Below are 25,603 nucleotides of genomic sequence, written 5' to 3' on the forward strand. Positions count from 1 at the left end.
TTGCACTGTAGTATGGGGGTGCCAGCACTGCACGTGGCAACTGCACCACATAGTTTGGGAATACTTTTCTGCTCACCATGACTTCAAAAGAAGGATTGATGAATATCCCCAGAGAGGCACTGTTAACACTCAGGTCAAGACTGTTAGACCTTCCAATCTTAGACTAGCTTTGTTAGGGGACAGTTGTAGAGAAATTCAACTTAGGGCCCAGGCAGACAGGCTCATGTTTCTCACACAGGGCCCAGATAAGTTTATCAGAAATTTTTAACCGTCAAGAATGTGGGCAATGGTGTTATCCCATTTTACAGATAAAGGGTGGACGGAGGGTCAGCAAGTGAGTGGCAGGTCAAGGTTCTAATCCTGCAATCCCTCAACAAATACTTGTTCTATGTCTCCTATGAGTCAGGCACAGATATACATTTCTATATGGTGGAACTTGAGTTTCTGTAGGGAGAGACAGACAAGAACAATGCAATAAAATTACACAGTGTGTTTGAAGCTCTAAGTGCTACCACAAAAACAAAGCAAGAGTTAAGGGGTGTGGGGGAAAAGAGTGTTGCAATTTGTGATTCCAGAATGGGAACGCGAGTGGGGTTCCGTGGGCAGATGGTATTTCAGCTAAGACTTGATGGAAATGGGTTTATTCGTGTGCATATTGGCCAGGGAGGGCCCTGCCAGGAAGACACAGCAGCAAAAGTCCTGGGAAACCGACTGGGAACACCATCTGGCTGGAGGATGGGACGTGAGGCTGGGTCATGGAGGTGGGGAGCAGATGAGGCACTCTGTTTCCATTGTTTTCGTTCACTCTGGACAGGTCAGGAAATGCTCTGATTTCAGTTTTCCAGGCTCGGCAAAGCCGCGGGAGACAACAGGCCACGTTGTCGTCCAGGCATGCGCGGTTGCCTCTCGGCTGCACGTCACACACTAACTCCCTCCCACGCAGTCAGCTCCAGCCCGAAAGGTGGCAGCATCGCCCAGAAGACACCTCCACACTCACACCAGTGCCTTCTTTCACTGCCCGGCTCCAAGGCGGCTTCCTGTTGCTTCGGAGTGGCAGCAGTATCGACCAATAGCTATTCAGATTTGCCGGACGGACGATGGCGCCGGCCAATAGGCAGGGGGAACGTCCGCGGCTTCTGATTGGGCTCTTTGATCGCATATAAAAGGCCCATGCGGGCTTGCGGGCCCTTCTCTTGCCAGGCGTCCTCGTGCGAGGTGCGTGTGTGCCCTTGGCGCCGGGGTGGGACGGCAGAGGCAGCGCGAGGGTCTTGGGGAGGTTCTTGAGGGGTGGGCAGCGGGGATCGCAGGCTCTCCCCGGGGCCTGGGCGGCGGCGGCGGCTCCAGGCCTGCAGGCCGTGCTGGCGGGCGCGCGGGCCCGGTCCGCCTGGGCCTCGGACGGCGCTGCGCAGCCCCGCAGCCTGAGCCGCGCTCTTTCCCTTCAGGAACATCGTCTTTAAACCCCACGTGGCAATCCCTGACGCACCGTCGTGATGCCCAGGGAAGACAGGGCGACCTGGAAGTCCAACTACTTCCTTAAGATCATCGTAAGTGGGAGGGTGGCGGCGCTTTAGGAATCTTGGGGCCCAGCTCGGTTTGGTCTTCAGCTTAGTTCCTGTGTAGGTCGGTCCTGGGGCGGTCGAGCAGGTTCAGGTGCGGATGGCACATCATTCGCGGCCTTGTATCCTGTGACTCATTCCCAAGTGGCAAGTCCCTGCATGGTCAGGCCCGTCATTGGCCTAAATGTCCAGTGGCTGGAGGCGCTGGCAGAGAAGTTTAGTGAACTCGGGTAGCTGCAGCTGTAGCCCTACAAACACTTGTCTCGTTCGTGTCACATTTGCATAACCTGCCTGTTGGGTTACAGTTTTAGTGCGTCAGAGACCAGTCTCATAATTGAGGAAAAGAGAACGTAAAACATTCATTGAGACAATTTTTTTCTGACAGTGAGATTTTTTTTCCATCATTTCATGCACATCCTGGAAATTTTGAGTGGTGCAACTTGGTCTCTCCCAACGGCGTTTGTCCCAGTAGCAGAGGGAGTGGGATGGCTTTCTAAGGGCTCCCACCGCCCAACTTTGTTTCATTCTTGTAGCAACTCCTGGACGACTACCCAAAATGCTTCATCGTGGGAGCAGACAATGTGGGCTCCAAGCAGATGCAGCAGATCCGCATGTCCCTGCGGGGCAAGGCTGTGGTGCTGATGGGCAAGAACACCATGATGCGCAAGGCCATCCGGGGCCACCTGGAGAACAACCCGGCCCTCGAGAAGTCAGTGCCTTCCCTCTCCCTGCACTGCTTCCCTGGGGGAGGACGGGGCGCAGGTGCAACTGTGCCCCAAACACTGCTTTCTGTGCAGACTCCTGCCACATATCCGGGGCAACGTGGGCTTCGTGTTCACCAAGGAGGACCTCACTGAGATCAGGGACATGCTGCTGGCCAACAAGGTGAGGAGCGGCCGGCCTAGGGGGCTTCACAGGGAGAGTGCTCAGGTGTCACTGGAGAGGCTTTTCTCACTTTGGACTGTGTCCAGGTGCCCGCTGCTGCCCGTGCCGGGGCCATTGCTCCGTGTGAGGTCACCGTGCCAGCTCAGAACACCGGTCTGGGCCCCGAGAAGACTTCCTTCTTCCAGGCTTTGGGTATCACCACCAAGATCTCCAGGGGTACCATCGAAATCCTGGTGAGTGGGCTGTTGGCCAGTAGTAACCTGGCAGGTGGGGTGGGGCTTCTGGGAGGCTGTGATGTGCTAGACGCCCGGTGTCAACTGCCTCCTGTTTTGTTTTCCAGAGTGACGTGCAGCTGATCAAGACTGGAGACAAGGTGGGGGCCAGCGAGGCCACGCTGCTCAACATGCTGAACATCTCGCCCTTCTCCTTCGGGCTGATCATCCAGCAGGTGTTCGACAACGGCAGCATCTACAACCCCGAAGTGCTGGACATCACTGAGGAAACCCTGCACTCCCGCTTCCTGGAGGTGCTTGCGCTGCGAGAGCTGTCCATGCCTTGTTTATGGGAAACGCTGGCCAGTTAGAAGACGTGAAGGTGGATGAGTGTAGAGCCCTAGAACAGTACTGGGTGCTGGAAGTTGCCTTCAGCTGTCATAAAGAGGCAGCTTATGAGCTTATGAGCCTTCCTCCAAGAACTAATGGGCTTGTTTTTCTGAACAGGCCGAATTTCATCAAGTTTTCACTAAGTATTGGTGACACAAGCCACCCTTTGGTGGTTGTATGAACAGCTTCTATTCACATACTAGCAGGAGTGGTGGTTCTAGGGTGTGGGAGTGGCATTTGTTAGCCTGACTTGCCCTGCCAGGAGGAGGAGCTGCGAGAGGAGGAGCTGCAGCCATGGCTGTCTGGCGTGGGTTAGTCCCATCCCTTGCGCCCTCTTCCTCGGGGCGAGCTCATCACCATGTCTTCCCTTACAGGGTGTGCGCAATGTGGCCAGTGTGTCTCTGCAGATTGGCTACCCGACTGTTGCTTCTGTACCCCATTCCATCATCAACGGGTACAAGCGGGTCCTGGCTCTGTCTGTGGAGACAGATTACACCTTCCCACTTGCTGAAAAGGTAGGTCTTGCCGGGCCGCAGCAGGCAGGTGGCAGCTTGCCAGCTTGGTGTTTTAAGTGCTAAACAGCTCACCCTGTGTATGAATACGGGCTGGGAGGTGTATTCTCACTTCAGAAATCGCCCCAGGCAGGGTAGGGTTCTCTGAGTGACCGTTGAACCACTGCCTTCTCTTCTCAGGTCAAGGCCTTCCTGGCTGATCCATCTGCCTTTGTGGCTGCTGCCCCTGCAGCTGCTGCCACCTCTGCTGCTCCTGCTGCTGCAGCCGCAGCCCCAGCCAAGGTGGAGGCCAAGGAGGAGTCGGAAGAGTCGGACGAGGATATGGGCTTTGGTCTCTTCGACTAAGCCAAAAAGCAACCAGCTCAGCCAGCTTTATCTACGAAACGAAATAAAGGCTTACTTCTCTAAGTCTGGTGTTGGTGGTTTATATCTGTGTGTCCTCTTTGTCATGTAGTTCCCTTCACTCCCCATCCCCAGGTTCACTGCAAGTAAATACCCATGAGCACCAGGGTTGGGCCAGGCTGAGCCAGAAGCCCTAGCAAGGCCTACAGTGCAGTAGTGATGTCCTCCCAGGAGCAATGGCTGGAAGCTGTACCGCTGTTCCAGTGTCTGATCACTGCTAGGAAATAAGGCACAGTATTACAGTATCGGTGCTTGACAAAACAGCAATGTATTGTGGTACAACTGTTAGCGTTATAGGTGTTTGTAATAAGCGCAGCGTGTTGGATGTACTGCTAGGACATCGGGCCATACACCACGTTCAGTGTGCAGCTTAAACCCAGGGCTCATTTCTGATGTTTCCCATCTTTTGGGCTGGCTGGATAGCAATATTGGGAAGTTAGACCCAGGAGTCACTAAAAAAGCTAGATTTAAAGATTCGTTAAGTCAGATATAGACGAGAAAGGAAGATCTTCCATTGATTAACTCCACTAGCAGCCACAATAGCCAGAGCTGAGCCTCCCCAGTCTCTCACGCCCATGCAGGGTCCCAAGACTTTGGACTGTTGCTTGACTAGACCCCAAGCAGGGAGCTGGATGGGAAGTGGGGTTACTGGGATTAGAACCAGCGCCTATATGGTATCGGCCAGTGCAAGGCAAGGACTTCAGCTGCTAGGCTACCGTGCCAACCTGAAGCTAAAATATACATATTAATTTTTAAAAACTTAAAATATTTACTTTTGTTGCAAAGTCAGATGTACAGAGAGGATGATTGTCCAGTAATTTACTTCCCAAGTGACTGCAATGGCCAATGCTATGCAGATCAGGAGCCAGGAACTTCCTGCTGGTCTCCCTGCTTCGCCTGGGAAAGGAGAGGAGGAAGGATCCTACACCCGCATGGGAGACCTGGGAGAAGCTTCTGATCGGTCGTTGTGGCCACTTAGGGAGTGGACCAGAAGATCTCTGTCTTCTCTGTAGATCTGACTTTCCAATTAAAAAAAAAAAAAATTAAAAGGCACTGTAAGGGTTCCCTTTGGGGCCACCCTGGGCTGTGAGTTTTACCTCTCCAGCCCTCAACCTTGCAGCGGGAACCCCTCTGTCACAGGCCAGGCTTCTCCCGGCCACGGGATCCCCACCTCGTCCTCCCGCCACGGACCCGCGCACCCCTGGGGGACAAGACGCGGAAGGCACGGGGGTCTCCCAAGTGGGTCAGGGTCCGGCCAGAGCGGCGCAGTCCGCAGCCAGGATGTGTCCCCCCGTCCCACCCGGGCTGCGTCCCGCCCCGCGCAGGCTGTCCCTCGTCCCTCCCGCGGTGTCCTTCGTCCCTCCCTCGATGTCCCCCGTCCCGCCCGCGGTGTCCCCCGTCCCGCCCGCGGTGTCCCCCGTCCCTCCCGCGGTGTCCGCCGTCCCGCCCGCGGTGTCCGCCGTCCCGCCGGGGGCGCCACGCCTCGGTTCACACCCAGCCGGCTCGGCGACCTCGCACTGCCGCGCGGGCCCGGCGTTGACCCGGAAGCGCTGCGGAAGCGGTTCCGGAGTCAGCGGAGGCAGGATGGCGGCCGACACGCAGGTGAGGCGGGTGGCAGCGGGGGTCCGGGCGGTGGACGGCGACCCGGTGTGGACGGTGGTCGTCGGGTCCGAGCCTGTTCTCACCGGTCAGCCCAGGGGCTGCGGAGGGCGTGAGTCCGACCCGGCTCCCCTCACAGAGCCGTGCCTCAACGCACGAGCCCAGGCCCGGCTCGGCCGGAGCGGCGCTGACCGATGGACTGCCCGACCGTCCCCGGGCTCGAGGGTCCCGTGTCGGAGCTCCGTGCTTCCCCCGAGCCCTCGGGGAGCGAGCCCAGGGCCAGCGCCAGACCTTGCTTCAACTTTGAGTGTCCCGGCTCCGGTAGCTGCTGAGGGCCGCCTGGACTTGAGGGCCGCTTTTCGCCTGTAAAATGGGGGTTTGGGGTCTCCAGCGGGATGCAGTGCAGGGACTGCAGGGCCCCTTGAGTGTGACCACTTAGGAAGTGGAAAAGACACGTAATGACAGAGTAGTTGTGCACAAGGGCTGGGGTCCTCAGGAGCTGTGTTCGACTGAGCTGTAGAGCTGTAGTGTCCGGTGTGGTGTCCACGGCTGAGTGGCTAACTTAGCGCGGTCAGACTCCGCTCGTCCAGTTGCATTAGATCCCCCCATCCCGGGCAGTGGAGGACTTTTCCATCCTCTCAGCAAGTTCCATGGGACACAGGTGTGAAAGCACATGATAGTATGTGAGATCAGCAGCGAGCGCTTCTGGAGGACCCTGGTGTGTGCTTGAGCCCCCGGGTCGGGGTCCAGGGTGTGAAGTTCTTTGATCCTTTGTGAGAAAACGGCAGCCAGCAGTCCCTGTGAGGACGGCTGGATGGATCGTGGGTTGTGTTTATGCATCGGCTTTGGTTGTCTCCTCTTGATCAAAACTAGTGAGGGCTGAAAGCGATTATCACACGTGGCCTGGGAAGAGGGGGAGCCGAGACAGCTGTGTGTGTGTGTGTGTTTTCAAGAATCATTTATTTGAAAGAGTTAAAAGAGAGGGAGATGGACAAACACGCACAGACAGACACACAGACACATTCCCCAGACGGCCATGATAGCCGGGGCTGAGCCAGGCGGGAGCCAGGAGCTTCACGCTGGTCTCCCTTAGCAGGGAGATGGATGGAATTGGGACAGATGGTCGGCTCGCCTCAAGGCACAAGACCAGCGCTTTCCTGCCTTTAAACTGCCACAGCAAGGAAAGATGTGCCGTGAGCACTAACAAAGAATCAGCAGTGTAGTTCAAGAAACTGTTCCCCCAGCTGAAGTGCTTGTCCCCGGACGGAAGGTACTCAGCAATGGTTAAAAATAGGCTCACTGCAAAGCACAAGTTAACATGAAACCTTAGAACCTGGGATGCAGAAGAGCCTAGAAGCGTCCAGGGCAAAAAGCCGGTTCTCATCCAGAGGCTCAAGACTCAGGACGGCTTTGAACTTGACCAACTTGACAGCGCTGGAGAAAAGCTGAAGTCAAGGACACAGCTAGGAAATGTTCTGACTTGGAGGGCCTTCCCAAAGTTCAGCATGTGTGTCCTGAACGCAAAATGACATTTTCAGGGTAACAAACTGCACTCCAGCTGTGGAATCACCTGTCAGATGGGACATCATGGGCTGGCACGATGGCTCGGTTCACCTTCAAGCACCGACATTCCATAACATGTGTCCTGGCTGCTCTACTTCTCAATCCAGTACCCTTCTAAATATCTGGGAAAGCAGCAGGGGATGGCCCAAAGCCTTGGGGCTCTGCACCCACGTGGGAAGAAGCTCCTGGCTTCAGATTAGCTCGGCTCTGGTCGTTGTGGCCATTTGGGGAGTGAATCAGCGGATGGGAGATCTTTCTATTTCCTTCTCTCTGTAAATCTGCCTTTCAAATTAAAAATAAATAAACAAAAAACAGATGGGGCAGTTTAGAAAACTGAAGAAACTTCCGGGCAGGTGGAATTTTATGGGGTACATTATTTGCCTCAGTGAGGGGAGATTGAAAGAAGAGCCAGAAGGTTGGGAATGGAACCCTTAATAACAACAGATGAAATGCGGGATTGTTGAGTGGGTAAAGATAATTATTAACTGCAGAGTAATAAAAACTGGATAGGAGAGGATACACAGTTTATTAACAAGATTAAATGTTACTTATAATGTGAAGTGACTACTGAACTAGCTCTTATTATGCAACTGGAAATTATACTGGGGGGTTGGGGAGGTATAGAATGAGGTTGGAGAAGGAAAGAGCTATGGGAGAAAGGAAGTAAAACTGAAAAACTGGGTCCTCACCTTGGATGTCCTGGGATCCCATAGGGATGTCGGTTTGTGTCCCGGCAGTTCCACTTCCCATCCAGCTCCCTACTTATGACCAGGGAAGGCAGTGGAGGATGGCCCAAAGCCTTGGGACCCTGCACGGACAGGAGATCTTTCTGTCTCTCCTCTTTGTAAATTTGATCTACCTTTCCAATAAAAATAAACTAATCTTTGGGAAAAAAATGACAACTGAGAAACTATAAAGTATTGGCACAGATTGCCTGCATATTTGAAGATGTATTTATTATTATTATTATTTTAAAGATGTATTTATTTTTATTGCAAAGTGAGATATTCAGAGAGGAGGAGAGAGAGAGAGAGAGGAAGATCTTCTGTCTGCTGGTTCATTCCTCAAGTGACTGCAATGGCCGGAGCTGAACTGATCAGGAGCCAGGAGCTTCTTCCGGGTCTCCCACATGGGTGCAGGGTCCCAAGACTTTGGGCTGTCCTGAACTACTTTCCAAGGCCACAAGCAGGGCGCTGGATGGGAAGTGGGGCTGCCGGGATTAGAACCTATGCCTAAATGGGATCCTGGCACATTCAAGGCAAGGTCTTTAGCCGCTAGGGTACCGCGCCAAGCCCGGAATTTATATATTTCTTACTGAAAAGGCAGATTTATAGAGAAAAGGAGAGAGAAAGTGCAAGATCTATCCACTGGGTCACTCCTCAAATGGCTGTGACAGCAGAGTTGAGCCAGTCAGGAACCAGGAGCTTCTTTTGGGTCTCTCTTGCAGGTGCAGGGTCCCAAGGCTTTGAGCCATCCTCCACTGCCTTCCCAGGCTGTAAGGAGGGAGCTGGATGGGAAGTGGAGCAACTGGGATACCAAGTGGCGCCCATATGGGATGTCAGTGCTTGAAAGCATAGGATTAGCTAGTTGAGCCTTTGTGCCCGCTGCATCCAGTATATTTTCAGGATTTTTTACTTGAAAGGCAGAATGACAGGGAGAGAGAGCTTCATTCTCCACTTCACTCTTCCCCGTGCCTGCTCAGTCTAGATGGGCCAGGCCGAGACTGAGATGGACGCCTCATGCGGGTCCCATGGCAGCAGTCCCAGCGGCCTCATTCGCTGCTTCCCAGGTGTGTTAGCAGGCAGTTGGGTTGGAAGTGGAGGAGCCAGGATGTAAACCGGCACTTCATTATGGGAAGTGGGCATCCCGTGTGGTGGCCTAATACGTTCCACCACAACCGCTGCTGCCACCCTTGACTCTGAGGTGCTGCAAGGCCTGCCCATGACGTAGCCTGTGACGAAGGCCTGCCTGTGACGCAAATAACCCCAGAAAAAGAAAAGGCAGGTGCTGTGTGTTAGCTACAGGCACGCCCTGGTGCTGCTCCATCCACAGGCTGCCCGCTGTGTGGCCTGTGGCCCTGGGTCGTTTGTGCATCCCATTACAGGGGACTGTGACCGAGGCCCTCTAACATCGGTTTGTAGATCTGTCTGTTTTTGGGGTCGGTTGAGACCTGCAGATGCTGTGACTGTCAGTGCTCTTCTAGGCAGTGATGTTGCCTCCTGAGGCAGTTCCTTCACCTAGAAAGAGAGGGTATGGGTGCCTCCCTTGCCTGCTTGTGGGTGGCAGCAGGTGCCTCCCTTGCCTGCTTGTGGGTGGCAGCAGGTGACCTGTGCTTGAGCTAATTGTAACTGCTTTCTTACATGCAGCATCTCATTTATGTGTCTTCGCTTACTTGAAAGAGTTAGAGAGTGTGAGGCCTTCCATCCCCTCATTCACTCCCCAGGAGGCTGTGGTGGCAGGAGCTGGGCCCCTCTGAAGTCATTAGCCACACCCAGGTGGGCACAGGCACTTTAGTATGGAGCTGGATTGAAAAAGGAGTGGCCAGGACCTGACCTGTCTTTAACCACTCTGCCACAGAGCCAACTCCCCACAGCATCTCATTTGATCTCCAAAGTAGTCACAGGAAGTACGGATGAAGAGGGGGAAAATCAGGGGGTGACCTCAGAGGCAGGTCGGGGATCCAGTCTCTACCTTTCCTCTTTTCCGCTGTGCGTATTCTCTGCTGCTGGGTTACCAGGGAGCCAGCATGAGTGGGGGAAGTGAGAGTGAAAGATACAATGGGAAGGAGCAGGCCCTCACTAGAGTTTGATTAGTTCTGCAAACGTGTTTTCTATCCCCAAGTTTTTTGCCTTTTACCTTCCCTTTTTCCACATTTAAATAAGACAGAAGGGCTGACTGATACCTCTAACGGGGTAATTTTGCCCCCCCCGCCAGGAGACATTTTGGTAATGCCTGGAGATACTTTTGCTTGTCAAAATGGGAATGGGAGATAAGTGGGCTCCTGGCACAGTGCATAGAGACAGAGGGTGCTGCCACACAACTTTCTGTGTGTAAAATTAGCCTCTTAGAGCAAAAGGTGGCTTGAAAGGGCCAGTGTTTGAGAAGCCCTGTGTCGGAGCTGCTTGCAGGATTCTGCCCCCGTCCACTGCCGGACACGTACACTGCCCGACACGTCCACCCACACATGCGCACGTATGCTTGCTCATTGCTTTGTCATCTAAGTGGTCAGTTTCTCTGTGGCTTTGATCTTCACAGGTTTCTGAGACACTGAAGCGCTTTGCGGGGAAGGTGACAACAGCCAGCGTGAAGGAGCGGAGAGAAATCCTTGGTGAACTGGGGAAGTGTGTTGCTGGAAAAGGTACTTGCTTTCCTATCCATCTGAGAAAGAAAGCTGTGTTCTCGAGAACCGTGGTGCCCTCTTGTGCCCTCCCTGCACACTGTCTGCCTTCTGTATTCGCTGGCTGCTGTGCACCTTGGGACAGTTGAAACATTTGCCTTAGTGGAGCGTGTCCATTCAGGTGCCCAAGCTGTTTGCAGTGTGACTGTTTTGTTTGAAGATACTTATTTTTTAAAATTAGTTATTTTTATTTGAAGGACAGAGTTACATAGAAAAGGAGAGAGAGCGCTTCCATCTGCCACTTTACTCCCCAGATAACTGCAGTTGCCACACTGAGCTCATCTGAAGCCAGGAGCTTCTGGGTCTCACACAAGGCTGCAGGGACCCAAGAATTTGAGTTATCTTCTGCTGCCTTCCTGACGCATTAGCAGGGAGCTGAATCACAGCAGCTGGGACACAACTTGTACCCATATGGAATGCTGGCACCACAGATGGGGACTTAGCCTACTATGCTGTGGTGCTGGCTCCCTTGAGACTTTTTTTTCTTTTAAAGATTTAGTTGTTTGTTTGTTTTTTTTTTAATTGGAAAGTCAGATGTATAGAGAGGAGGAGAGACAGAAAGGAAGATCTTCCGTTGGTTGATTCGCTCCCCAAATGGCTATAACATCCGGTGCTGAGTTGATGCGAAGCCTGGAGTCTGAAACCTCTTCTGCACCTCCCATGTGGGCACAGGGTCCCAAGGTCCCAAGACCTTGGACCATCCTTTTCTGCTTTCCCAGGCCACAAGCAGGGAGCTGGATGGGAAGCGGGGCCGCCAGACAAAAATCATCACCCAAATGGGACCCCAGCACATGCAAGGCGAGGACTTTAGCCACTAGGCTACCATGCCAGGAACTTCTCCCCACCCCGAGATTTAAAGAAGGTACCAGCAATGAGTGATAATCCGGGTGCAGGAACATTTTCTTTTCTTTTTTTTAAGATTTATTTAACTTTGTAATTGGACAGTCAGATATACAGAGAGGAGGAGAGACAAGAAGGGCTTCCATCTGTTGATTCATTCCCCAGGTGGCCACAATGGCTGGAGTTGCACCGATTTGAAGCCAGGAGCCTGGTGCCTCTTCTGGGTCTCTCATGTGGGTACAGGGTCCCAAGAATTTGGCCCGTCCTCAACTGCTTTCTCAGGCCACAAGCAGGGAGCTGGATGGGAAGTGGGGCTGCCAGGACACGAATCGGTGCCCATATGGGATCTCTGTACTTGCAAGGCAAGGATTTTAGCTAGTAGGCTACTGTGCAGGGGACCCCCTGCTCGAGATTTCTAAAAAGTAACAGCAACAGATGATAATCTGGGTGCAGAAACATTTTCTTTGTGTGTTGAGATACCATTTTTCCTAATGAGTGTTCCAAGGAAGTCAACAAGATGATAACAAGTGACTGACCAGTGAATGCAGCTCAAGACCAGTAGGTTTGGGAGGTGCTGTTTCCCAGTGCCCTCGATATTTTAGCTCACTGGGAGTTTCTCATCTGAAAGTCTGTTTGGGGTGTGCAGGGTACATTTCCTGAGGATTATCCCCCTGGCCCACTGGGTGTGCATTCATTGAATCTTGGTCTGTTACCTTGGTTTCCTCGTGGTGGGTTTGTTTTCACTCAGCTGCACTGGTTTCCTAAGCGGTCTCCTCACCAGCCCTTACCCTAACCTTCAGAGCCTGTTAGATGGGTTCTCAGCTCCACCGCAGCCACTGAGAAGCCGTGGGGGTGAGCTCTCTGTTCTAATAAAACCCACCATCTCTCAGCTTTCAGTTCTCCTTCCTGCTGCTTTTTTCCCCACAATTATTTGTTAAAGTACTATGCAAATGAAGGAGTCGCTGTTTGTGAGCTTCTAAGGGCCTCTGCTGTGTATTTGTGCCTTAGTGTGTGAGTTTGTGGTTGCCTGAGAGGCCTTTGTGAGGGGTCGCCTTCTCAGCAGGGTTGTGGTAGGGTGCCAGCTGTGCACACCTGCCTACTCAGCAGGGTTGTGGTGGGGCGCCGGCTGTGCACACCTGCTGAGCCATAGTGGCTGAATGCTTCTCCTCCCTGCCCATTTTATGGAATAAAATGACTTGTATGGGTAAAATTTATAAATTACTCAAAACCTTTTGAGAATTTTACTCTTTAGTTCCTTGGAATTCTACATTCAGTAAATTGCATTTGTAAAGTGTTTTGGTCACCTTTGTTGTTCAATTTGGTCGTGGAAAGTTATCTGCCTCTTCCTGGAAATCCTTAACTCTCAACTTCTGGAGTCTAAGGAAGAGCTTATTGTTCATATTGCATATTAATAGCTGTTCTGGCTCCGTTTTGGTAGGGAGGAGCTAAGGAGGCGAGGTAACTGGAGGTGGTGTACCATGTTTCCAGCCAACTAAGCAATTGAGGACTTCCTCAGAGCGCTCTTGATCCTGGATGTGGTGGGTCCACAGGGCCCAGCCCGACTTGCATTGCTTTAGTTTCGTTCAGTTAACAGACACCCACCTGAAGCTCTGCTGTGCCAGGTGTGTTGCTAGAGTCTTATTTTGCCACCACTTTTTATCTTGGTGATTCTGTCCCAAATCTCTGAGATCAGGTCTGGCATAGTACTCATCACAAGCAGATTTTCATTAAATTGGTTTTTTCCTAAGTCATTTTTGTTGATGAGAGAGATTTTCCATTCTCTGGTGTACCCTCTAAAGGCTTGCACCTGCCAGGAACTGTCCATGAACCATCTTCTGCAGCTTCTCAGGCATGTTGGTTGAAAGATAAATTGAAAATGGAGGTGGGAATTGCATGTCATAGTAACCCCTAGTACCACGATGCCTGTCTCTTAAGTTCTTTTTGTTCAACAATCTCTCTAATCTTTGGTTTCAGATCTGCCAGAGGGAGCAGTGAAAGGGCTGTGCAAGCTGTTCTGCTTGACTCTGCATCGGTACAGGTGAGTCCCAGTCAGGGGCCGAGTCTGGAGCACTTGTACAGAGCAGTGGTACAGGGTCGTGGCTGGAGCCAGGCCTCGAACCCAGACCTCCTGGTTCTATATCCTAGCTGATCGCATCTTGGGCACGTCATTCTGTGCCTCTGTTATCGCCTCACACTTGTTGGTAGTAAGTGTGAAGGACCCTGCACACTGCCTGCACATCTCACAAGCTTAGTTTGCATGTGCTGGCATCAGTCCTGTTTGTAAAAGCACAGGGTCCAGTTAGAGGCCCTTTATAAGTGCAGCTCTGGAAACACAGCTGCTACCCTTACACTCAGCGGCTTCTTTGTCCTTGTCAGCTGCTTTTGGGACTCGGGGAGGAGGTTGGATTCATCTAGACATTTTCTAAGCCCGCCAATCTTCTGTGACCATCCCCCTCCCCGCCCAGTGCAGTCAGTCTGGAACAATGTGTGGCTTAAGCAACCTGTTGCCTGCCTAAGTCCGCATACTTATCCTCCTTTGTTCCTCCCCCAGAGATGCAGCCTCTCGTCGGGCCCTGCAGGCAGCCATCCAGCAGTTGGCTGAGGCTCAGCCAGAGGCCACTGCTAAGAACCTCCTGCACTCCCTACAGTCTTCAGGCATTGGCTGCAAAACAGGAGTTCCCAGGTAAGAGGTATAGAGGGGCTGTGGCCCCTGGGGGACTGGGAGGGCCTCCCCAGGAGAAGCTGCTGCAGGTGAGCTTGCTGGGCAGGTGTGAGCATGCCCGACTTGTGGCCCTTCGTGCACCCAGGGCAAGGAGGAGCTGCAATGGCCAGTTCTGTCCCTAGGGACGGGAAAGCCAGTGGAAGCCAGCAGGCACAGAACGGGGAAACCCTTCACACTTGTTTTTCTGTTTGTTAGTACCAAGAGATGGTAGTTTGGAGCCTGAGGCCTGAACTGCTTTTCCTGAGCTGTCGGGCGTGCTTTGTGGGAACGAGAATCAGAGTCTGTCCTGTTAGGTCAGAGGAGGGGCCTGCACAGCAGCCAGCGCTTTGGGGAGAGCATTTGTCCTATACGTAGACGCCACTGATCGGCACTCGTCCCTCTGTCCTTCCACAGTAAGAGCAGTGGCTCGGCCGCCTTGCTGGCCCTGACCTGGACCTGCCTTCTGGTGCGTATCGTCTTTCCCTCGAAAGGCAAGCGCCAAGGAGACACCTGGAACAAACTGGTAGGTTCCCTGGGTCTTCGGAGTAGTGAGGGTCAGCCTTCTGCACAGTGAGAGCACCTTGAAGCCCCTTCCTCTGTGCCAGGTGCCCCAGGTGACCACAACAAAGCACTTTGAGTTTGCCTGAGGCGTGTGACTTGGACAGAGTGGGCATGAGTGCAACACATTCACATTCATCTGTTGGCATACATTTTTGAGCTTCTGTGTGCCAGGCATGGTGCCCGGCATTGGAGACGCAATGTGATTCCTGCCATTGGGACATGGGAGGAAGACGGGATAGGTTGGAGTGGGGCAGAGAGGCAAGAAGGAAGCGAGCAAGAGAGCATGATAATGTCAATCATTTCATTTATTTTTTCTGGCAAATCATCATGTATGTATTTCAATGTTGAAGCGGCTAAGGTAATGGAATTTTGCTCATGAGTTTTAGTCCTTAAAAATTCTTTTCATCCTGTGCCCATTGCTTGTACATTGCCTGCTTTTCCTTCCCACACATCTACTGCACCTGATAGTCTGGGCGAAGAGGTTCTTGTGGACGCCCAGATGTACTTGATGGTGGTTTTGGAGGGATGGTTTCAGACTTCAGTGAGGAGTCTGCACATCTCCCTCAGGGTCTGATTCTCGGCCATGAAATTTTGCCAGCTCTGAGCCTGTTTCCTCCCGTACAAAACGGAGGTAAAAATGACCACTCCATCCGCTTGTAAGAGTTGCTATAAATCAAGGCAGCCCAGTGGAATTGGGAGGTGCTTGTAAGAACTGTGCAGGAGGGGATAAACAGTGAGGGGAGTTGCAGGCCACCAGCTCTTAGGCAGATAGTTGGCTTCATTCTTGGAAGTCTCTGCTATACACGCTTCAAATGGTCACCAGTGACTGGTTCTTGATGGGTAGAACACTGAAATTCTGCAGTCAGAAGACAGGTTTCATTGTTCCCCTAAAGACTGCCCCATGAGGTGGCTCATCCTGGGCAAGCTCAAAGGCTTGCTCCCTCTGCTGAATTCTCAGTAGTCATTATCTGAGCCAAGGTTAGGGAGTAGGAGGAGTTGGGCCTGGAGCAGAATGTATCAGATGCTTAAGACTGTCTTACTTTTGTAAATAATGAGTTGCAAAGGCCGTACAGATATTCCTTCTGGTTTATTCTGCAGGCACTTGCGGTTACTGGGGCTGGGCCAGATCTAAGCTGGAAGGCAGGACCCCAACTCAGATTTCCTATGTGGGTGACAGGAACTCAATGAAACACTTGAGCCATTATTTGCTGCCTCCTAGGGTGCAATAGAAAGGAACTGAATTGGAAATGGAGTAGCTGGGACTGGGACCAACATGGTGATATGGGATAAGATGTCCCAAACCTCTGATCAACCACAGCACCCATATGCCAGCATCCTCCCACCCCCCCAACTCTTTGTGTGTTTGAAATCTGGGATCTGAGCTCTTGCTTGGCTGGTCACTGATGTCACTGATGTCTGCTTGCAAGGCTGGGCTGGACTGGACTGGAGGCAGAACTCAGCCTGCGTCTCCTGTGGGTGGCAGGGAGCTGCTGGCTTGAGCCATCAGGACTGCCTTGCATGGTCAGCCTTAGCAGGAAGTTGGAGTCAGGAGCCAGGGCTGGGTAGCACCTGGCTACTGTAGGGTGGGACACAGATGTCTTAATTTTCCTTTCTAGGCTAAAGCCACTCTGCCCTCCAAATATTTTAATGAAAAAAAAATTCAAAATTCAACAGGTGTCCAAACAATGTATACAGTTAGTATAACTTTGTACATATGTCATTTAAAAAAAAAAAAAGATTTGTTTTACTTTAAAGAATTGCACAGAGACATCTTCCATCTGCTGATTCCCCAAATGGCCACAGCAGCTGGAGCTGAGCTGGATCTGGGGCCATGAGCCAGGAGCTTCTTCTGGGATTTCCACACGGGTGCAGGGTCCCCAGGACTTGAGCCATTCTCTGCTATTTTCCCAGGCCATAAGCAGGGAGCTGGATCGGAAATGGAGCAGCTGGGTCTAGAACCAGTGCCCATCTGGGATGCCAGGGCTGTGGGTGGAAGTTTAGCTTACTACGCTGCAGGGCTGGCACCACATATGCCATTTTGTACAAATGGAATTCGGCAGCATGCACTTCACAGGAATATCCTTGTTCTCAGGGAAGCAGCTCGCGCTGCGCTTGGGCGCTTGTGACACGTACTCTCCTTGAGTTTTGTTCAGTTGAGCACCTGTTATGTGTCCCACCTGTGGGATGGATTGTGAGTTCCGTGCAAGCTAGAATCACTGTCTAGCACTTTGTACTTCACATTGCCTAGCCAAGTGCCTACCGTTTCCTTAGTGCTTGATAAGTATTGGCAGCGCGGACAAAGACGAGGCAGGTAAGAGAGTATTTCAAAAGGTTCATAGCAAATGGAACAAAAATACGTTTGTATTGATTAAAAAAAATTTGAAGTCCAAGCATATGAGGGAATCTTCAGAATATTGATGAAATATATATATTGTGAAAACCTATGCATAGTTTTCAGTTTTTTTTAAAGATTTATTTACTTCCTTTGGAAAGTCAGATTTACAGAGAGGAGGAGAGACAGAGAGAAAGATCTACCATCAGCTGAGCTGATCTGAGGCCAGGAGCCAGGAACTTCTTCCAGGTCTCCCACATGAGTGTAGGGTTTGAAGGCTTTGGGCCATCCCCCACTGCCTTCTCAGGCCACAAGCAGGGAGCTGGACGGGAATTGGGGCTGCGAAGGAACAAACTGGTGCCCATATGGGATCCCAGCACATGCAAGGTGAGGATTTTAGCTAGTAGGCTACTGCATTGGGCCCAGATTTCAAAATTTGCATAAAAGTAAACTTATCTTTAAATTCCATTTTCTCTGAACTCTTGCAAGTACTCTCAAGCATACCCTTGTCCTTTTCTTGTATGACACATTTAGTGGGTGTGTTTAATCCCGTCGTTGCCTCCGGACTGTAAAGTGTGTCAAAGCAGAGGCCAAGTGTACCTTGTTCCCATGGATCTGACTCATAGTAAGTGCTCCATAAACACTGAGTGAATGCTTGAGTGACTGGTTAAAGGATGGGACAGGGGCCAGTACTGTGGTGTGGTAGGTTAAGCTGCTTCCTGTGATGCTTGTATGGGTGCCAGTTTAAGTCTTGGCTGCTCCTCTTCTGATCTAGCTCCCTATTAATGGCCTGGGGAAAGAAGTGGAAGATGGCCCTAATATTTGGGGCCCTTGCACCCACATGGGAGTCTTGGAAGAAGCTCCTGGATTCTAGCTCTGGCTCTGGTCCAGTTCTGGCCACTGTGGCCATCTGGGCAGTGAACCAGTGGATGGAAGATACCTCTGTCTCTCTCTTCCTCTTTCTCCCTCTTTCTATGTAAGTCTGAATTTCAAATAAATGGATAGTCTTTTTTTTTTTTTTTTAAAGGAAGAGCTAACTGTTAGGGGTAGAGGAAAAAGGACCTATCTAAATTGAGTAGGAGAGGCCTGGTGGAGGTCAAGCGGGGTTTGGAGGGCCAGAAAGATTCGGGGTGGGCAGCGAGCGTTCAGGACTCTACCGCTCTGATGCCATCTTCTGATATGAGGTTTCACTTGGTGCCGACAGGTGGAGGTTCAGTGTCTGCTGCTGTTGGAGGTGCTGGGCGGCTCCCACAGGCACGCTGTGGATGGTGCCTTGAAGAAACTAACGAAACTATGGAAAGAGGTGACAGGAGTCTAGATGGGGTGGCGGGCAGTGCTTCTTCCGTGCCGTCCCCACTGTCACCTGATACACCTGCCTCATGCCTTCCTTTCAGAACCCCGGGCTGGTGGAGCAGTACTTGTCCGCCATTCTCAGCTTGGAACCCAACCAGAACTATGCTGGCATGCTGGGGCTGTTGGTGCAGTTCTGCACCAACCACAAGGAGATGGATGTGGTCAATCGGCACAAGGCAAGTGCTGGGCCAGGGCAGCCGAGGGTTTACCTCCGTTGGACCCACAGGCAAGCAGGAGTAGGAACTTGTTTTGTGGATGGCCCCAGCTGCTGAACTTCGTGGAATCTTGTGGGTTTTTTCATATGAGACTCCAACCTTTCCATCGCAAGAGAAGAACTTGGGGGAACTGGAAGGATTTGCTTTCAGTTCTGGTTCGGGTCGAATCCTTTTTGAGATGTCACGTACTTGATCTTGAAGACATCTGCCATGTACCAGGCACTTGTCAGGTACAGAAGATGCAGCGCCAGGCAAGGGGGGCCTGACTTGTGCCCCCGTGAGCCTAGTATGACAAAGAACTTGCAGTTAGACCCAGGGCACCTCATACGTGGTGGCTGTGCCAGGGCTGTGAGGTGGAAGGGTGAGTGGCTGTGGCACTGCACAACGTGTTCCACTCATGAGGGAACTTGAGAGTTGGGCAGGCTGGGCCAGGTCAGGAGGGGAGGAGTATGGAATAGGATTGGCTCGTCAGATAGGACTGTGGGTTTCAGGGGGGCTGCCAAGAGCTGTGGGAAGCTAGGGAAGGTTTATTTAAATGAGACATAGCATCACCAGGGGCCTCTGCTTGACACTGCACCTCTAGACATTGGTTTGCTTCTGGAGGTATTGCTGTGAGAGAAGCCTCCTCGGCCAGGGGCCAGACCCTTCAGTAGGTCAGGCTCTAGCCAGACCCTTGTGTGTGTGCTTGCAGAGTGTTCTGCTGGATTTCTATATGAAGAATGTCCTGATGAGCAAGGTGAAGCCGCAGAAGTACCTGCTGGTGCGTACAGAGTGGCCCTCCTCGCCATGCAGGCCCAGTCCCATTTCGTGTTCAGAGGTTCTGGACCGTCCTCTGCTTGGGCTGTTCCCTGGAGGGCCGAATGCCTAACTGGGTTCTCTTTATAGGATAACTGCACCCCTCTGCTCCGGTACATGTCCCACTCGGAATTTAAGGAGCTGATACTACCTACTATACAGAAGTCCTTACTGAGGAGCCCGGAGAATGCCATCGAAAGTGGGTTGCTGCTGGACGGGATGTCAGGAGGGAGATGAGCTGCCTCATAAGCTGCTTACTCTGGGGTCTGGAGAGATGTGTGTCGGGTGGGGTAGGATATAGCCACTGTTTATGTTGGAATCCTGGGCCCTCTTACTAGAAGGGGTGAACGCACACCCACTTAAAACCCTCAGTTTGAAGGGGCCAAGTACCTCTGCAGGCTGTTCAGGTGAAGGATGTCTTGGACAGTTTGGACATGATCGCCGGACATGGTCCAGAGGTGGCACTTGAAATCCCTGTTCAACAGTAAAAGATGCTAGTAGAATATTGTGCAGATGGCTGGTATAGTGTGTAGCTTTTAAGCAGAATTTCGGGACAGATTATGATCAGTCTGCGGCCCTTTTGAGTGGTCACACTTCCATGTGGCTAGAGAGCAGGCCTGGTGGGATGTTCGTTCATCCCTTTTTAAAAATGTTGTAAAGATTTACTTGTTCATTCGGAAGGCAGAATTGAGGGGAGACAGATCTTGCATCTGCCATTTCACTCCCCTAAATGGTCACAATGGCTGGGACTGGGCCAGGTCGAAGCCAGGAGCCTATAGCTGCATCTGATTTTACCATGTGGGTAGCAGAGGCCCAAGTTTGGGCCATTTCCTGCTGCTGTCACAGGTGTATTACCTGGGACCTGGATCAGAAGTGCAGCAGCCAGGACTCAAAATACATGCTCATATAAGGTGGCGCCTTAATGCACCATGCCACAACACCGTCCCATGGTTTATGCTGAAAACTGACATGGGCAGTGCTTTTCTTTTGTTCTTAGCTATCTCCAGTCTGCTGGCATCAGTGACCCTTGATCTCAGCCAGTATGCCCTGGACATTGTCAAAGGACTGGCTGGTGAGTATACGTCCCTCGGATGTTCCTTGAGTTCTGATGTTCCTATTACTGTAGAAAAAGAGATGGAGAACAGCTCAGGCTAGAAAGGAGTTTCAGTTTTTTAGTTTTTTTTTTTAAAGATTTATCTTTTTTTTTTTAATTGGAAAGGTAGATCAGCAGAGAGGAGAGACAGGGAGTTTCCATCTGTGAATTCACTCTCCAAATGGCCACAGTGGTCAGAGCAGAGCTGATCTAAAGCCAGGAGCTTCCTCTAGGTCTCCCATATGATGTAGGGTTTGGGCTGTCTTCGACTGTTTTCCCAGACCACAAGCAGGAAGCTGGATCAGAAATGGAGCAGCTGGGACACAAACTGGCACCCATTTAGGATCCCCACACCTGTAAGATGAGGATTTAGCAACTAAGTCATTGTTCTGGGCTCTCCCCACTGCCTCCCCCTTTTTTTTTTTTAAATATTTATTTTTATTTGAAAGGCAGAAAAAGAAAGAGAGCATCTCTGTCCGCTGGTTCATTTCGCAAATGACCACAATGGCCTGAGCTGGGCTGATCTGGAGCTAGAAGCCAGGAGCTTCTGGGTCTCCCACATGGGGTCATCTGCTGCTGCTTTTCCAGGCCATTAACAGGGAGCTGGATCAGAAGTAGAGCAGCTGGGGTTTGAACCAGTGCCCATAGAGGATGTGGGTGCCTCGGGCAGGGGCTTGGCTTTATCAGCCTCAGCTCTGGCTCTGGAAATAAGGCTTTTACCTCATTTACTGGCATAGTTTCTTGAGATCACTTGTAATAACCCTTAGAGTTGGGAGCCTGAGAAAGACAGAAGTGAATGGTCTGGGCACTCAGTTATGAGCAGCCTCCAAGCACTGACTCCATGTTCAGGTCAGCTGAAATCCAACAGCCCCCGCCTGATGGATGAAGCAGTGCTGGCGCTGCGGAACCTGGCCCGCCAGTGCAGTGACTCCTCAGCCATGGAGGCCCTGACCAGGCATCTGTTTGCAATCCTTGGAGGTAAGCGAGCCTGCTTGACCATGGGGGTGGCTAAGGCATGCCCCCGGCATTCCCTTGAGCCCTGGGTCTGATGGGGACTTGGGATGAAGTGTGTGCCCAGAAGATCATCCACACTGAATGTGATGTGTGGTGTGGTAAAGTGCACCCAAAGGACAGTGTGTCCATGGGACTACATACTTGTTTTTTTTTTAATGTATTTTTTTTTATTGACAAAAATATTTATGTGGGTATATGCTTATAGGGAGGGTAACATGTGGCTTCGTATGTGTATGGGGTGTGTAATGTCTAAAATATTTTGAAATACACAGTTGTCCCTTGGGAATCTTGGAGATTTTGTTTCAGGACCAGCAGGTTCTGGAAAACAAGCAACAAAACAAAAAAAATCCCAAAAACCTGAGGATACTGAGGTCCCTTAAATAGAATGGGGTAATATTTGCAAAAACAAAAACAAAAACAAAAAAAAACCTTTACTGTTACGTACTCTGAGTTTTCTTTGCTTTTTGGATTTGAGAGGCAGAGAGAGTTCCCACTCGCTGGTTCACTTGCTAATTCTCACCAAGACTAAGGCCGGGAGTGTGAGGCATGGCTGTTGAGCTGCTGGGCTAGATGCCTACCCCGTCCTGTAAACTTCCTGTGTGTTACCTAGTATGGTATAAATGCTATACAAATGGTTGTTATCCTGTATTGTTTAAAGAGTAGTGACAATAAAAATATGTGTTCAGTACAATGCGGTTTATTTTATTTTTGATATTTTCAGTGCATGGTTGATGGAATTTGTGGATAAGGAGGGCTACGTTTGCATACGTTTTTATATTTATAGCAGGAAAACATTAAATACACCAAGATGTCAATGACTGAGTAGTGAAGACTTTGGTGCCTTTTTGTGTGTGTGTGTGTGTTTTTTCTTTTTTAAAAGATTTATTTTTAAGTTTTTTATTGGAAAGTCAGATATACAGAAAGGAGGAAAGACAGAGGAAGATCTTCTGTCTGTTGATTCACTCCCCAAGTGGCCACAATGGCCAGAGCCTAGCCAATCTGAAACCAAGAACCAGGAGCCTCTTCTGGATCTTCCACGCAGATGCAGGGTCCCAAGACTTTGGGCCGTCCTCGACTGCTTTCCCAGGCCACAAGCAGGGAGGTGGATGGGAAGCGGGGCTGCCGGGATTAGAACTGGTGCCCCTATGGGATCCTGGCACATTAAAGGAGAGGACTTTAGCCACTAGGCTACTGTACCAGGTCCTTTTTGTTTCTTAAGTTGTATGTAGGATTATAGTAGTTTTATTTTAGATCAGAAAACAAAAGGCTAGTCTATGTATTTAGTCCAGCTTCACAACAGAGAGGCTACTTCTGGAATAGGAAACTGGATCATGTGTCGTGCTTAGTCCTTCTTACTTCAGCCCCTGGGAAAATGTGGCACATGGGATTTTAAAGCTTTCGGTCTCTTCTCTCAGGCTCGGAAGGAAAACTGACCGTTGTAGCCCAGAAGATGAGCGTCCTCTCAGGTACGGATTTTCCCCCATGGATTATGGAAGTGTTGGCTAGTGGTGGGCGAGGCTTAAGCCTTAGCTAAGACCCTGAGTGCTCAACAGTGTTGGCTCTGCTGGGTTGGTAGGAGGGACTCACTCGAGTCTGGCTGTAGGCTCGTCTTCTGTGAAAGGCAGGACCGCGGAAGGGGACTCGAGGAAGGGTCAGTGACTGGCAAAGGAGAGCCGTGCTTGCTGGGGCCCGGGAGGAGATCTGTGGCCCAGTGTACAGAGGTCCTAGTCCTGGGAAGACTTCCTGTTGACCGACTGGTGCTCAGGAGGGGCTGAACACAATCTCTTTCAGGAATTGGAAGCATCAGTCAGCACGTGGTATCTGGGCCTTCCAGTCAAGTGCTGAATGGGACTGTGGCTGAGCTGTTTATTCCGTTTCTCCAGCAAGAAGGTAATTCCATGCACCCGTGTGAGGATGCAGTCTGGACTCACCCTTGACATTGGTTTCTCAATCTGAGCCCTCTGAAGCCACACGCTCTGAGGGCTGGGTGGAGGGCTGTCTGAATGTACTGCTGCTTCCCCACCAGTACTCCTGCCTGCTCTGGCTGCTTACAGTGATGTGACGTGCTTGTAAAATACAGACTGACCAGACTTCTGCCTCTTGCCTAGTTCACGAAGGCACCTTGGTACATGCCGTGTCTGTCCTGGCTCTCTGGTGTAACCGGTTCACCACAGAAGTGCCCCGGAAGCTCACCGACTGGTTCAAGAAAGCTTTCAGCCTTAAGACGTCCACATCCGCAGTGAGGCATGCCTACCTGCAGTGCATGTTGGCCTCCTTCCGAGGTAAGGCGCCGGGGAGCCGGTGTCCAGCCCTCGCCTGCAGAGAGGACTGAGTTTTCCGGGCTTGTCACCATTCCAGGCTTTTACTTATGCATTAATTTGTTTTATTCCATTTCCTCTTGGGTTTACCTATCCTGCAATCAGAGTCCTGTCAGCTTTCACTGCCAGCGCTGGCTTTACCTCCTGTATTAGATGCTGAAGGCTCAGGGCCTTCTTGAGAGAGGACCTGCAACCAGAACCTGCCATGGCAGCATCTAGAATTCTGGGGGAATTGACTCTAGTAAGACTGGTTTAAAAACCCAGCTTCAAGTAAACTTCGCTTTGAGCCTTTTAGAAATGACTGTGCCTTGGGGCCAGTGCAGTGGCTCAATTGGCTAACCCTGTACCTGTCAGTGTTGGCATCCCATATATGTGCCGGTTCTTGTTCTGGCAGCTCCACTTCCAGTCCAGTTCCCTGCTTATGACCTGGGAAAGCAGTGGAGGATGGCCCAAGTTCTTGGGACCTTGTACCCACATGGGAGACTTGGAAAAAGCTCCTGGCTCCTGGTTTAGAATGAGCTGTGGTTAGTGAACGCTCTGGGAGAGCTTTCCCTGGAGAGAGAGGTGTCCCTGGAGAAAGGACACCTTTCCATGTGAAATGTTTTTCCTCTGATGAATTTTGTACAGTGCTAAGCTGATTTGAAGCCAGGAGCCTCTCCCAGGTCTCACGGGGGTCCAGGGGTCCAAGCACTTGAGCCATGCTCTTCTCCCAGGCCATCAGCAGGGAGCTGGATTGAAGTACAGCAGCCAGGACACTGGTGTTCATGTGGGATGCTGGAGCCAGAGGCAGAAGCTCAGCCTACCTGTATCATAGCACTGGCTCCTTCATATTTGTATTAATGGTTAGAGGGGAAGAATATGACCTGAGATTTTTTTACAGTGAGTTGAGAATTAGTAAATCTTTTTCTGGAATCTCTGCAGGTCCAAGAGATGTAGATTATCCCTGTGATTTGTGAGATTTCTGCAAAGCCACAGATAATACTGATTGAAGCAAAGATTTCTCGTGGGGTGGAAATGTACAGTTCAGTCTTGTCAGCTACCTTCAGCATGGAGTGAACTCACACCCTGATTAAAAATGGACTGTGCCCTCATGTATCAAGTTAACATGTTGGCCGCATTGCTTGTCTTGATTTCAGATTGAACTGTAGATTTATTTTAACTTAATCTCTTCAGCATAAGCTAGTTCGTTCTTTTGTTTCATTTGTTAAAAGATTTATTTTTATTTGAAAAGCAGTTTCATAGAGAAAGAAGAGAGAGAGAGAAATTTGTTCACTGGTTTTATTTCCTAAATGGCCACATTGGCTGGAATTTGGCCAGCCTGAGAACAAGAGCCAGAAGCCTCCTCCCATGTGGATACAGGGGCCCAAGCATTTGGGGCATATTCTGCTGCTTTCCCAGGCATATCAGAAGGGAGCTGAACAGAAATGGAGCAGCCGGGACACAAACTGGCACCCATAAGAGATACTGGCACTGGAGGCAGAGGCTTAATATACTACACCACGGTGCTGGCCCCCAGTTTTCTTTTAAAATAAACTTGAGGTGGGGCTGGTCACCTGCCTTGCAGCACCTGTATCCCACCCATGTGGATGTTGGCTTAAGTCCCAGCTGCTCTACTGCTGGTCCAGCTCCCTGTTGAACACTGTGAAAGTAGTAGGGTCAAGTCCTTGGGCCCCTGCACCCACCTGGGAGGCCCAGAAGAAGCTACTGGTTTTGCATTGGCTCAGCCCTGACCATTGCGACCATTTGGAAAGTGAGCCAGCGGATGGAAGATGGTTCTTTGTTTCTGCTCTCTAAATCTGTTTCAAAAATGAATGAATGAATCTTTAAAAAAAAAATTGTAGGATAGTCTTTTGGATTCAAATCAT

The 25,603-nt window shown here is 51.0% G+C and overlaps 2 protein-coding genes across 2 annotated transcripts in view; both read left to right on the forward strand.

Annotated features, from left to right (window-relative positions):
• The first annotated feature begins 1,160 nt into the window (after positions 1-1,160).
• Positions 1,161-3,963, forward strand: RPLP0 (ribosomal protein lateral stalk subunit P0). The gene is made up of 8 exons (XM_041003663.1): positions 1,161-1,215; positions 1,443-1,544; positions 2,090-2,265; positions 2,354-2,441; positions 2,528-2,674; positions 2,782-2,967; positions 3,418-3,558; positions 3,736-3,963. Exons 2-8 carry the CDS (start codon positions 1,491-1,493, stop codon positions 3,898-3,900), a joined length of 957 nt encoding a protein of 318 aa, XP_040859597.1. The 5' UTR covers positions 1,161-1,215; positions 1,443-1,490; the 3' UTR covers positions 3,901-3,963.
• Positions 3,964-5,529: 1,566 nt separating this feature from the next.
• Positions 5,530-25,603, forward strand: part of GCN1 (GCN1 activator of EIF2AK4) — a 63,666-nt gene continuing 43,592 nt past the window's right edge. Inside the window, exons 1-14 of the mRNA XM_041003961.1 lie at positions 5,530-5,559; positions 10,375-10,477; positions 13,331-13,394; positions 13,908-14,039; positions 14,472-14,580; positions 18,155-18,253; positions 18,345-18,479; positions 19,210-19,278; positions 19,404-19,512; positions 20,311-20,385; positions 21,256-21,384; positions 22,836-22,886; positions 23,212-23,310; positions 23,529-23,702. Coding sequence (XP_040859895.1) covers positions 5,542-5,559; positions 10,375-10,477; positions 13,331-13,394; positions 13,908-14,039; positions 14,472-14,580; positions 18,155-18,253; positions 18,345-18,479; positions 19,210-19,278; positions 19,404-19,512; positions 20,311-20,385; positions 21,256-21,384; positions 22,836-22,886; positions 23,212-23,310; positions 23,529-23,702 — 1,366 coding nt within the window. The 5' untranslated portion in view covers positions 5,530-5,541. The remainder of the gene's footprint in view (positions 5,560-10,374; positions 10,478-13,330; positions 13,395-13,907; positions 14,040-14,471; positions 14,581-18,154; positions 18,254-18,344; positions 18,480-19,209; positions 19,279-19,403; positions 19,513-20,310; positions 20,386-21,255; positions 21,385-22,835; positions 22,887-23,211; positions 23,311-23,528; positions 23,703-25,603) is intronic.

This window comes from Ochotona curzoniae, unplaced genomic scaffold (genome assembly GCF_017591425.1).
Source record: "Ochotona curzoniae isolate NIBS_2020 unplaced genomic scaffold, NIBS_Ocur_1.0 scaffold_274, whole genome shotgun sequence".
Lineage (NCBI taxonomy): Eukaryota > Metazoa > Chordata > Mammalia > Lagomorpha > Ochotonidae > Ochotona > Ochotona curzoniae.